Source organism: Dendropsophus ebraccatus, chromosome 6, assembly GCF_027789765.1.
Source record: "Dendropsophus ebraccatus isolate aDenEbr1 chromosome 6, aDenEbr1.pat, whole genome shotgun sequence".
Classification (NCBI taxonomy): domain Eukaryota; kingdom Metazoa; phylum Chordata; class Amphibia; order Anura; family Hylidae; genus Dendropsophus; species Dendropsophus ebraccatus.
The window spans coordinates 131,389,004-131,402,038 of NC_091459.1; the positions used below are offsets into that span (position 1 = coordinate 131,389,004).

At 45.3% G+C, this 13,035-nt stretch overlaps 1 protein-coding gene across 1 annotated transcript in view; it reads right to left on the minus strand.

Annotated features, from left to right (window-relative positions):
* Positions 1-12,778, minus strand: part of HS6ST1 (heparan sulfate 6-O-sulfotransferase 1) — a 103,255-nt gene extending 90,477 nt beyond the window's left edge. The window contains exon 1 of the mRNA XM_069973034.1: positions 11,970-12,778. Within this exon, the coding sequence (XP_069829135.1) occupies positions 11,970-12,481 (512 nt within the window). The 5' untranslated portion in view covers positions 12,482-12,778. The remainder of the gene's footprint in view (positions 1-11,969) is intronic.
* Positions 12,779-13,035: the final 257 nt, after the last annotated feature.

Consider the following 13,035-nt stretch of genomic DNA (forward strand, 5'->3'; position numbering starts at 1 on the left):
GCAGAGAACAAGGGATTACACAGCGGGAACTGTGTGAAAACCAGTATTCAGGGGTCAGAGAGGTCAGTGCTTATTTCAGAGGAGATAGCCCGGTGGACGTAGTTGTAAATTAACCGTTTGTTGTACTGTTTTGGTGTCTCATCTCCCTCCACCCCTCCCCTCTCCATAGAAAATCATGGAGACAGGGGGAAAGGGCTTCAAACTGCTTTTTCATGATAAAAATGCATTTTTTTTTTGGCTAATAAGCCCAATTACAAAGTTTTCTAAAATCACCTGTACTATTGATTTCTGCAAAAAAAAAAAAATGTAAACAGTGAAACTTTAAATACTGGTGGCCGACTCAGCTGGATGCAGCCAAAGGCCCGCCAGAAAAACATGGCTATAAGTTTTCTAGGACTCCCTAGGGTGGCATCCAAATGACGATCATTTGACATTGTTTAACCAGAACATTTTGACAGGTCCGCTCACCCCTACATACACATAATGGTAATTAATATTGCAAGACGAAAGTTTATACAATTTCTAAAAATAAATTTCCAGAACCTGAAAAAAACTTTGCTATTCCCAAATTTTGATGAAACCTAATTCCCCCTGATTTGCTTGCACAGCACGCCTCCCACCGAAGACTAAACATCTTTCAATCCAGTCATATTCAATTTGCATTAAACCGCCCACAGTATTGTCTCCACGAGCCATCGCCTGACAGATAATCTATCCAAGTCCTTCACGTGATCATTTGTCTTGGTCGGAAGATTTCTCGAGCAATGATCATCATAAATAGGATTGGAAAAATAAAAAAATAAATACAATTTGATTAGTTTTTAGATGGGAGTAGAGATGAGGACATTGATTGAGGGCATAAATTGCATTTGGTCTGGATTTTTTCCAAATAATTTAGAATTGTTGGAATCTGATCACTTTTCAGTTTTATTTCATCCCTTCTCAGAGTAGCACAACTACAAAAAGGCATAGGCCACTACTATAGGGCCCGTCCATTAAGGGGGCCCACAGTCCCCTGGCCCAATAACTGAGTGTGATGATTGGTGCAGCCTGGCTGCACCAATGATTGAATCTCGGTAAAGGCTCTCCACCGATCGTCTTCTGTGAAAATACCCTTCATGTTAAAGAGGTAAGTAGTTTTGCTGTATGCATTATAGTCTCCACTAACTACATTGGCCCAACACTGTGTACTGTTCAGGAGCAGGGACGCGTGTCTTCGACAGGAGTCCCTGCTCCGGTACAGATACTTTATGGGGGCAAGCAGGACACCAAATCAGGACCTGAATAGCTAACAAATCTTTGGGGAAAGGGGGAAGATCTTCAGCACTAGACCCAAGAAACCGGCAGGACCTTCTACCTTGATCTGATGATCGGTTTACAATTAGGGTCGAGATCTGATTTTTGGCAAGCACAACGTGATGGGTAGACCCCCACACGATAAATAGGATCTTCTACCCTATGCACAACAGATCGCTTCGTGTAAAGTCTTACAAAGATTCACCCAATGTGGAAGATGGGCTTAAGCGATTTTTCTAACGATTTATTCGTCTAAACACTGATCGTTATAAAAACCAAAATCGTTGCTTCAAAATTGTTAAACAATTGAGCGAATTATCGCTTCGTGTAAACCCAGCCTAACTCAGTTCTATTGAAGTGAATAGAGCTTATTTAGAAACCACACCTGAACTGGAGACAAGAGTGGTGCTGTCTCTGGAAGAAAGTGGCCATGTTTTTGTAGCGCCGGATAACCCCTTTAATGTCAGGGAGATATCGGCCTGGTTATGCCCACTTCAGACACACGACTTCTGACCTTGTCACATGAATGCCATACACTTCCATATCTATAGTGAATTTCTTCAGAAGCCATTAATGCTGGTAAGTTATGTCTCCCGGCCTCCTGATTCCTGTCAGAGCTGGTCCCAGTATATATTACTCGATGCTGGAAAGTCACGGCCGTCTGTACAAAAGCTGCCAGTTTATGGTCGCTGTATAAGGAATTTACGTGGCACTCGCATAGTAGCTTACTGGGACCCATGCCAGCAACCTACAGATGATGAATGAACTGAAAACAATGCCCCCCCCCATCCCATTTACATGCACGGCCCTGTGCCCGCAGCTCGGCATAGGTAAGAGGCTGCAGTGCAAGAGGAAACACAGGAAGTTTCTAGCAAAGTTTTCCAAATTGCCGGAGATCTGACAGGTACTAATCAGAATTAAGGAAATGCTTAAAGAGAAATTCCAACCACATCTGAGAATCACATCAACCGCACAATATAGGTTACCATGTTAGAAGGGACTGAAATGAAATAAAAAAAAAAAAAAAAAAAAAATATTTTTTTTTTTTTTTTTTATTTAATTCCAAAAAACTGCACCACATACAGTTTGTTTACATCCATTATTTTACCTTTACATTGAATGATTTGAATGGGAAAACACTGGGGGGAGATCAAACATGGTGTAAAGTGAAACTGGCCCAGTTGCCCCTGGCAACCAATCAGATTCCACCTTTCATTTTCCAAAGAGTCTGTGAGGAATGAAAGGTGGAATCTGATTGGTTGCTAGGGGCAACTGAGCCAGCTTCACTTTACACCATGTTTGATACATCTCCCCCAGTGACTGAGTGTACAGTTCACTCACTCACAGATAATTGGGGAGATAAGTAAAAGTACCTGCCAAAAAAAAAAAAAAAAAAAAAAACAAAAAAAACTGGTTTACAGGACTTTAATGTGTCTTTTGACAAGGGGGAGGGGGTTTGCAAGAAAATAATAAAATAAAAATCAGAGGCTTCTCTGAAAGGGGCGTAGTTTCATTGTGCCAGTTTTAGCCTATACTGCAAAGTTAAAGGGGTACTCCGGTGGAATGTTTTTTTCTTTTGAATCAACTGGTGACAGAAAGTTATAAAGATTTGTGATTTACTTTAAAAATCTCAAATCTTCCAGTACTTACCAACTGCTTTATGTCCTGCAGGAAGTGGTGTATTCTTTCCAGTCTGACACAGTGCTCTCTGCTGCCACCTCTGTCCATGTCAGGAACGGTCCAGATCAGGAGCAAATCCCCATAGAAAACCTCTCCTGCTCTGGACAGAGGTGGCAGCAGAGAGCACTGTGTCAGACTGGAAAGAATACACCATTTCCTACAGGACATACAGCAGCTGAAAAGTACTGGAAGCCTTGAGATTCCTAACTAGAAGTAAATTACAAGTCTGAATAACTTTATAAAAGTAGTTGATTTAAAAAGGAGTGTTGTGAAAGGAGAGGTAAGCCGCTAACAAAAAGCTTGGCGGTGGCTTACTTCCCAGAAAACAAACGGGTTGAGCAACTAAAATACAGCCTCTCTCATCCTCTTCTTCCCATGCAACACGGGCCAGTGGTGAGCTGGGAGGCCGCCATACACATTAGACAGTCAATATTCCTATATGAGATCACTATACAGTGACAATGGTTCCAGTGACTGCACTGATTGTAATTGTAACAAACGCGTTTCCAGAATAAAAACTGCGTCCTTATCTCGTTCACGGGGGCCGATTACCATAAGCGACGCTCATTGTCGCCTCCACTGCACCGATAATGGCCCTGGATAAATGGGGCCTTTTGTCAGTAGTAATGGTGGTAGTCAGGAAGTTTATCTGCCGCTCGCAGACACCTCGCTGATCCCTTTCCCAGTAATATATTTAGCCGTCCCCGCTTTGCTGCTATTTCATGCCTGCATCCTCCTGGGAGAGATGCTTATTCTGTTATTACAGCCCGTCTAATGAATCAGCACTGGGGACGGCGGCTCTTACGGCCTGACCGCGGGGCTCGCAGCAGATTTCCTTCACGCCGGTGCCCCAAGACCTGCTGTGCATAGGGACAGCACGACAAACAATAGACAACATGCCGCATCTGTCTATACTGGTGACTGGCCAAATCTCACAGCTACTACTGCTATGTGCACCGAGACTACAAGACATTGAATTAGTAATTAAATTGAAAAAAAAAAATAAAAAATAAATTTGGATTGCTCAGAGTGCTACTTAAAGGGAACCTGTCACCAAGACAATGCTATCTAATCTATCACCCTCATGTTATAGAGCAGAAAGAGCTGAGAAGATTGATATATATCATGGTAGGAAAAGATTCAATGTAACTTGTAAAATGTTAAGTAAAATCACTGCTCATTCTGTGGTAAGGAGTCCAGTGGGCGGGGTCACTCAATGGACTGGACTCTTTAGCATGAAAACAGATTTCAATCAAGTTATACTGAATCTTTTCCTATGAAGATATATATCAATCTGCTCCGCTCCTTCTGCTCTATAACATGATGGCGATAGCTTACGTAGCATTTTTATGGTGATGGGTTCCCTTTAAAGGGGTAGTGCGGCGCTAAGCAATTATTCACAAAATAACACACATTACAAAAAGTTTTACAACTTTGTAATGTATGTTATGTTAGTGAATGGCCCCCTTCCCAGTGTTGCCCGACCCCCGCCCGTGGACCCGGAAGTGTGGTTTACTATACCTGATCCGTGTCGACCGACCCAGTCTGTAATCTTCTGTCAAAGACGTCATCTTCGGAAGGCCGGCCGACCAGCTCCAGACGTTCCTCATGCCGACCCCCTCTGCCGCGTCATCAGCTGCTCAGCATAACCGTGCTCAGCCAATCACAGCTGAGCAGCTGATGACGTGGCCGTATTGCAGCCATCTGACACTGACCTGGCAATCATGCAATTTTTTTAAGTGCTTTATATTACTAGGACGTCGTTCAGTTTTCACATAAAAGAGTGGAAAAAAAAAAAAATTGTTAAAACGTGTCCAGGTGGTATATGACCTCTGTGAGTATAGACTATCCTTAAAGGGTTTTCCACATTCAGATCCTGACTTCAGCACACAAAAAAGCTGACAGAGCTCACCGGTTTTTGAGGGCCCAGCCAATTTAATATATACAAAGGATTCTTGACTGATGAGAAACACCAGAAGTGTTTTAAAGTGGCTTAAAGGGGAACTCCAACAAATTTTTGGTATCAGAAAGTTAAAAAAAGGTTTATAATTAACTTCTATTTAAAAATCTCATGTCTTCCGGTACTTATCAGCTGCTGTATGCCCTGCAGGAAGTGGTCTATTCTTTCCAGTCTGGCACAGTGCTCTCTGCTGCCACCTCTGTCCATGTCAGGAACTGTCCAGAGCAGCAGCAAATCCCCTCAGGAAACCTCTCCTGCTCTGGGCAGTTCCTGACATGGACAGTGGTGGCAGTAGAGAGCACTGTGTAAGACTGGAAAGAATACACCACTTCCTGCAGGACATACAGCAGCTGATAAGTACTGAAAGGCTTGAGATTTTTAAATAGAAGTATATTATAAATTTCTATAACTGACACCAGTTGATTTGAAAGAAAAAATATGTTGGTGGAGTACCCCTTTAAGGCCCCTATATACATTAAAATAAAAGTCAGAGCAGCCCCTCAACTTCGTCAGGAGTAGTCAACTGTCTAACACGTATTGGGGCATCCAGACTATCCTGACAGGTTGAGTTTTTGGGAAGAGAAGAATTGGGCAAATTGGATTTCACCTGCTTGATCCTTTTGTTCTCAGAGAGAGGAGTCTGGCAGCAGCATCCCCCTCCTCTCCCTATTCACTACATCATTTATATATGAGAAGGAGGTGTACAGGGAATGACTGGCAGCAAGATGAGGGTTTGACCTTCCACTGTTGAAGGTATCTGGGCATCTTTATTGTCCTATAAGTTCCCGCCCCATTGTGTAGACTTTGCATTTGTCTCCTTGCTATGTAAACATGAGGCCGTTCTTAGGGATCCGTCACCTTGAACAGATGTTTGTTTATTGTTACATTTTAATTAGGAGAAGTTCACATTCTAATTAATTAGAAAGTTTACAAGTGAATAGCGGAGGCCGACACCTCCCCACCACCAGCTCCAGGGCCTCCTATCACAATGGGAACACAAGCAACCCCCCAGACCCCAAATGCAGAAGCCTTATTTATAGGTAAACACCATTACACCTATCAGGCATGTGGCGTCTTCTGACATCAGTATCATCTGGTACACCCTCATCAGCCCTTAAATGGGTTATATAATTTTGTAATTTAATTCTATTTAAAAATCTCAAGTCTTCCCATACTCATCAGCTGCTGTATGTCCTGCATGAAGTGGTGTATTCTTTCCAGTCTGACACAGTGCTCTCTGCTGCCACCTCTGTCCATGTCAGGAACTGTCCAGAACAGCAGCAAATCCTCATAGAAAACCCCTACTGCTCTGGACAGTTCCTGACATGGACAGAGGTGGCAGCAGAGAGCACTGTGTCAGACTGGAGAGAATACACCACTTCCTGCAGAACATACAGCAGCTGATGAGTATGGGAAGACTTAAGATTTTTAAATAGAAGTAAATTACAAAAATTATATATAACTTACTGACACCAGTTAATTCGAATGTTTTTTTCTTTAAGCTGGAGCACCCCTTTAACCCATTTGCCATGTTTACAGCTAGACGCAGACACCACTTATGTTGGAGAATTGTTCAGACAAGAGTAACAAGCCTCAATTACCTCTTTTAAAGTGACAGGAACACTTTTAAAAAGAGCGGGACCAGATCTGATAAACATTGCCATCATGAGAATACCCCTTTAAGGAGAGGACTACATCCAGCCACCCACCATATAAGATACAACAAATGGATACGCTTCTTACTGCAGCTAATTCACCAAAACAGATGAGAGCGTGATGATACAGGTATGGCTTCCTAAATGTGACATCTGACCCGCCCATATGCTAGAAGAAAAACAAGGAGAATGTATACAGCCGTATCCTGTAACAAGCCCATAGCACGTCCGCTTGACAGGTTTATGACTGTATACCTTTTTATGCTGGAAAGAATAGCACAGGATTGTATGCTTTAAAGGAGGAAGGGAAAAAAAAAAAAAAAAAAAAAGGTGTTCCTGTCACTTTAAGATATGTCAGTACAGGGGCAGGGAACCTTCGGCCCTCCAGCTGTTGCAAAACTACAAATCCCATCATGCCTGGACAGCCAAAGGCTGTCCAGGCATGATGGGAGTTGTAGTTTTGCAACAGCTGGAGGGCCGAAGGTTCCCCATCCCTGTCTTAGAGCATGAGGTAACAGCGCCCCACCAGCCATTATGACACTACAACTCCCATCATGCCTGGGCAGCCAAAGCTTTCTCCTGCATGGAGACGGAAAATGCAGCAAGTGAAGCCAACATGACCCGACCGCAAACGTGCAACCATCAGCACTTGGCTAGGAACACTCATTGTCCTGACAATAGGGGGCGATTGGTGGGGCCTGAACATTTAGGGGGAGACTTTTCAAACATGGTGTAAAGTGAAACTGGCTCAGTTGCCCCTAGCAACCAATCAGATTCCACCTTTCATTTTCCATAGAATCTGTGAGGAATGAAAGGTGGAATCTGATTGGTTGCTAGGGGCAACTGAGCCAGTTTCTCTTTACTCCATGTTTGATAAACCTGCACCTTACAGATAAAGTTTTAGGGTACACATGTATAAACATTTTTAAAGGGACAGTACCCATTTAAAGGGGTTATGCAGGATTAAAAAAAAAACGTGACTTTATACCAAGAAACAGTACTCCATTTATGTCAATGAAGGTGTTAATGTACTTGGAGGTAGGCAACTTTCCAAATGATAAAGTCCAAAGCTGCGGTCCCCGAACTACAGGCCACTTATTCCCCCTATATAGTGCAAAACATTTTATACACCCCAATTTTAACCTAAATTGGTCACAAGCAGAGATGAGCGAACCTGGAGCATGCTCGAGTCTATCCGAACTCGAACTTTCGGTATTTGATTAGCGGTGGCTGCTGAAGTTGGATAAAGCCCTAAGGCTATGTGGAAATCATGGATATAGTCATTGGCTGTATCCATGTTTTCCAGACAACCTTAGAGCTTTATCCAAGTTCAGCAGCCACCGCTAATCAAATGCCGATCGTTCGGGTTTGGATGAACTCGAACCCGAACCCGGTTCGCTCATCTCTAGTTACAAGTTTTGCACAATATTAAAACTACGCCGAGTGTCTGTCCAAGCGCCGATCACACGCGACCTCCCCTCCCCCGGCCGCTCTGTCCGGCTCTCATTAGAGGTGAAGCATTACAGTCATTATTTATGGGCTCTTACTTTAAAAGCTTTTCCTTTAATAAGATTTTTTTTTTTCCCCTCTCATCAGCGGAGAACTTTCTATGGAAATCAATGAAGGTTTCATTTCGTGGAAGACAATTTGTCCCAGATAATCCGAAATTCTTATTATTTATCTCTAAGCTCCATTAGTTCCAGGGCGAGAGGAAGAAGAGGTTACAAGAAGAGGATAGACTGGTAGAGTGGAGACCCTGCCCGTGAGGGTTACCATCTACAAAGGAAGGAAGGCGAGGGCAGAAGCTGCCCATATGGTGGGGACAGGGTTACATGGGATGGTAGAGGCAGCAGGGTTGTAGTAGGATCTAGGTGGGGTTACAGTAGAAGTGAAGCTCTTTGCTAGGCTCGGTGGTCGGTTTGTCCTTTGAACTTAGTCGGTCGTTCTGGAGCAGCACGGCACCATCTCACAAGCACCATGCTTACCTACGCATGTTGCAGGTCTTCTCCTGTGCTCCTTCTTCCTCCCGGTCCCAAGCGCAGCAGCTTCGGTGCAGCCTGTCTTAGCTGACAGACTGCTCAGCCAATCACTGGCCAGGACCGCCATGGCCAGTGATTGGCTGAGTGGTCTGACAGCTCAGACAGGCCGCACCGAAGCTGTTGCTGTGCGCGAGACCGGGAGGAAGAAGGAGCACAGAAGACCTGCAACATGTTTAGGTAAGTATGGTTTTTAAAAGAAGGGCATAGGTAACAATGTCCCTGCAGTCCTCAATAAACGATAATCGGGCCGTGGAATAGGCCCAGTAAACGAACGCCGATCTAGCAGATCAGAGCTCATTTAGATTATTGATCAGTCCCCCCCCCCCCCCCCATCAACCTGTGGAATAGGACCCTTAGACTTTGAAACAATGGCAGGTATAGGGCAGCCCATAACAAGCTAGCTGGGGTCCTGGGTTCAAATCCCACCAAGGGCAACATCTGCAAAGAGTTTGTATGTTCTCTCCGTGTTTGTATGAGTTTCCTCCGACTTCCTCCCACACTCAAAACATACAGATAGGTCCATAGTAACCCTCATAGGGACAGGGACCAAAATCTGACAAACTATGTAGAGTGCTGCGGAATCAGGGTTAAAAAAAATAAAATAAAATAAAAGCAATAATAACTATTATTATGGTCCAAGCAAGCTGATCCTATACACTGCAGGAGGTTGACGCATAGAGTTATGGCACCATCACGGGCTCGAACATAAGAAAGCAGCAATGAGTAGACTGATGAATTGCTGCTTCTACTCTATAGCATACCCCTCCTATCATCTCCTGCTGCAGTATAAGCTAATGGACAGCCTAACCCTAGAGAGAAGCGGCCAGGAATTAACAGTTTACCCTGCTAGAGGGGAGAAGTGAGCTCATGGCTCGGATAGATTTCAGCACATGGGGTCCAGCCTATTTTCCTTCAGCACGTTCAAAGCCAGGAGCATGCGAGGAAGGAAGGGTCATTTTTCTTGTGACCTCCGGAGGGGGGCATAGGAATACCTCAGCCCGAGCCCGATACACAAATATTTCTAGGTAAGGAATGTGCACATAGTAGGGAGATCAAGAAAGCGGAAAATATGGCCAACTCTTCAGTGGTCTCTGATCCGGCGCAAAACTACAATTCCCAGCATGCCCGGACAGCCAACGGCTGTCCGGGCATGCTGGGAGTTGTAGTTTTGCAATGGTTGGGGGGGGGGGGGGATTATTGCACATAAGTAATCAAAGATCACATACAGAACAAGACAAGACGTCTCAACTACGCCTCTTGTGTAACCTCTAGCCCCCCCCCTGTCAACAATATTCCGAAACAGTTCCCCAGCGCACACATGGTTAAAAAGCGTAAAAACGTGTATGGCGGCCATATGTATACTAATAAACAGTAACTATAGGACTGGGACATAGTAAGAAGCGCAGGGTTAGGTTGGCTTCCCGCTGTGTTTAGTGTTTGTTTCCTGTCTACAGTGCAATGCATGACCACACCACAATCCCCCCATAACGTATATGGAAAACGTAAAAGCTACACAACAGCCGCAGAACTACAAGTCTCAGACTGGATCTATAATGATGAATGAGGGAACGAACCAAAAGGTCATTTACATGCAGGAGCTGATGATCGCGCTACAGCGCCGCGGAATATGTTGGCGCTATGTGAACAAACATTCCTGACAATCTAAGCTATTACTTTCGGGTCCGATCCGGCAAATCCTGAACTGGAAATGTCCCCAATTACCTTCACAAAGTGTGTACAGGAGCAGGGACACCTATCGAAGGCAGGTGTGCCCGCTCCTGTGCGGTACACTAAGCAATCTAGCCCATGTAGTGAGTGAAAGCTGCAATACATACAGCATCACCATTTTTAGGTTACTTAGTATACAGGAGCAGGGTCACCTATTAAAGTCATAAGTCCCTGTATACAGAATCACCCCTTATTTTTAGGTTACTTAGTATACAGGAGCAGGGTCACCTATCAAAGTCATAAGTCCCCGTTCCTGTATACAGAATCACCCCTTATTTTTAGGTTACTTAGTATACAGGAGCAGGGTCACCATCAAAGTCATAAGTCCCTGTTCCTGTATACAGAATCACCCTTATTTTTAGGTTACTTAGTATACAGGAGCAGGGTCACCTATCAAAGTCATAAGTCCCCGTTCCTGTATACAGAATCACCCCTTATTTTTAGGTTACTTAGTATACAGGAGCAGGGTCACCTATCAAAGTCATAAGTCCCCGTTCCTGTATACAGAATCACCCCTTATTTTTAGGTTACTTAGCATACAGGAGCAAGGACACCTATTAAAGGCAGGTGTGCCCGCTCCTGTACAAAAACACTAAGCAACCTAGCGCATGTAGCAAGTGGAAACTGCAATACATACAGCATCACCACTTTTAGGTTACTTAGTATACAGGAGCAGGGTCACCTATCAAAGTCATAAGTCCCTGTTCCTGTATGCTACACTAAGCACCCTGCATGGCTCCTGTATACATCACAGCTAACAATCAGGACATTAGCCAAGCAGGGTGTCTAGTGTACTGTACAGGAGAAGGGACTTCTGATGATGATAGGTGTCCCTGCTCCTGTACACTAAGAAACGTAAAAGGTAAGGGGTGATGCTATATGCATCGTAGCTTCCACTCACTAGGTTGCTCAGTGTACAGTACAGGAGCAGGCACTCCTGCCTATGATAGGTGTCCCTGCTCCTGTACATACTTTGTGCAGGTAATTGGGGACACTTCCAATTTAGAATCTGAGTCAATCTGGATAAGATGTTCCAGATCGGACTGGAGACGAATAGCTTAGATTTGGTCATCCCTAAGTGGTGATGCTGTATGCACTGTAGCTTCCACTGACTACATGGGTAGGTTGCTCAGTGTACTGTACAGGAGCAGGGACTTCTGACTTAAAAAATGTCCCTGATCCTATAAATAAGGAGATAAGTGGTGATGCTGTATACATCCTAGCATCATCACTTACCTTCTGGCTGCATAGCATACAGGAGCAGGGTCACCTAGGCAGAAGTCCCTGCTCCTGTACAGAACACTAAGGTAGTAATTGTTTGCTACAACGCACACAGCATCACCCCTTACCTCCAGGCTACTTAGTGTATCAGGGCGGGGGCGTAGAGAATCCGAAATGAATCACGGAAAGTTCACTTTTTTTTGTGAAATTCACGCGTTCTGATTCACGCCGAATCAATTTAGTCATCTCAATTTACAGGCGTGAATCTGACAACCCACGGCGAGATGACGGAACGGTTACGAAACGAGACCTTCTACTAAATATTAAGGATATCGTGAACCCTCCAAATAAGTCGCCCATAGGACTACAGCGGCCAGTGCGGTCACCCACCTCCTGTTCTTCATGGAGGTCTCCCTCTTGTCCAGCACCCCCGGCACGCAGTTGGTGAGCTCCGTCCAGTCGGCGTGAAGTCCACAGCTCCAACCAGTGGAGAATCGGGAAAACAACCAGGTCTCCTTCCTGTTGGGCCGGTAGCAGGTACACTTCTTCTGGCCGGGTCTGCAGTCGCAGGGCACCTCCAGCCTCACGTTCTGCACCAAGTGACGGCCAAAGGTGGTGCCCCCAGTCTTCTGGATGTGCAGAAAGACAATGACATCGTCCCCTTTCATATCGAAGGTCAAGGAGCGATCCAGATCCCGGACAGGGAAGAAGTACTTCTTAATGTAGTGGGGGTCCGGGGTGGGGAAGAGGTCCAGGTCCTCCTGGTAGTATCTGCTCGGGGGTCCCAGACTCAGCCCTGGCCCCACATACTGGTAGAGGATCACCATGAAGAACACAGAGCCCACCAAGATCAGCAAGAACTTGCTGGTCCTCTCAACCATGGTCCTTCCACCCCACGTCATATGTCACCATCTCCCAGGGCGGCCAGGTCGCTGAGCCCACCGCGGGGAGACGCTGGACCGGGGACCTGTGCGATCCGCACCTGGAGCGCACTCTGCTTACAAAGTGCGGTAGGGAGAGCCCGGCTAGTGGCGTCTCCTCCCCGGTCAGCCCGTCCTCCTTCTCCCGCTCACCGCCGAGCAGCCATCCCCGCTGGTGTCCTCACGCAGATCTACGGGGATCTGTGTCTGCTCCCGGCTGCTTCCCAGCCTCCTTCCTGTCCGTACACCACCATGATCACAGCCCAGCATGCACCGCGCCTGCTCCTACTACTCGCCTCATTTACATACACTCTCCGGCCGCGCGCTGATTCTATGCTTGGCGTCAGCCGCCCGCGCCACTTTACGGCACTGATTTCTATTAACCCTATAGAGCCCTGTACCCTGCAGCAACACACAGGGAAGTCATCTATTCTTCTTTCATTGTTGTTATTTCTTGTTATTGTTGTGCTGTGACTTCCAACAAGATAAACATAAATAAAACAACAAATAAATAAATACATAGATAAATAACTGAT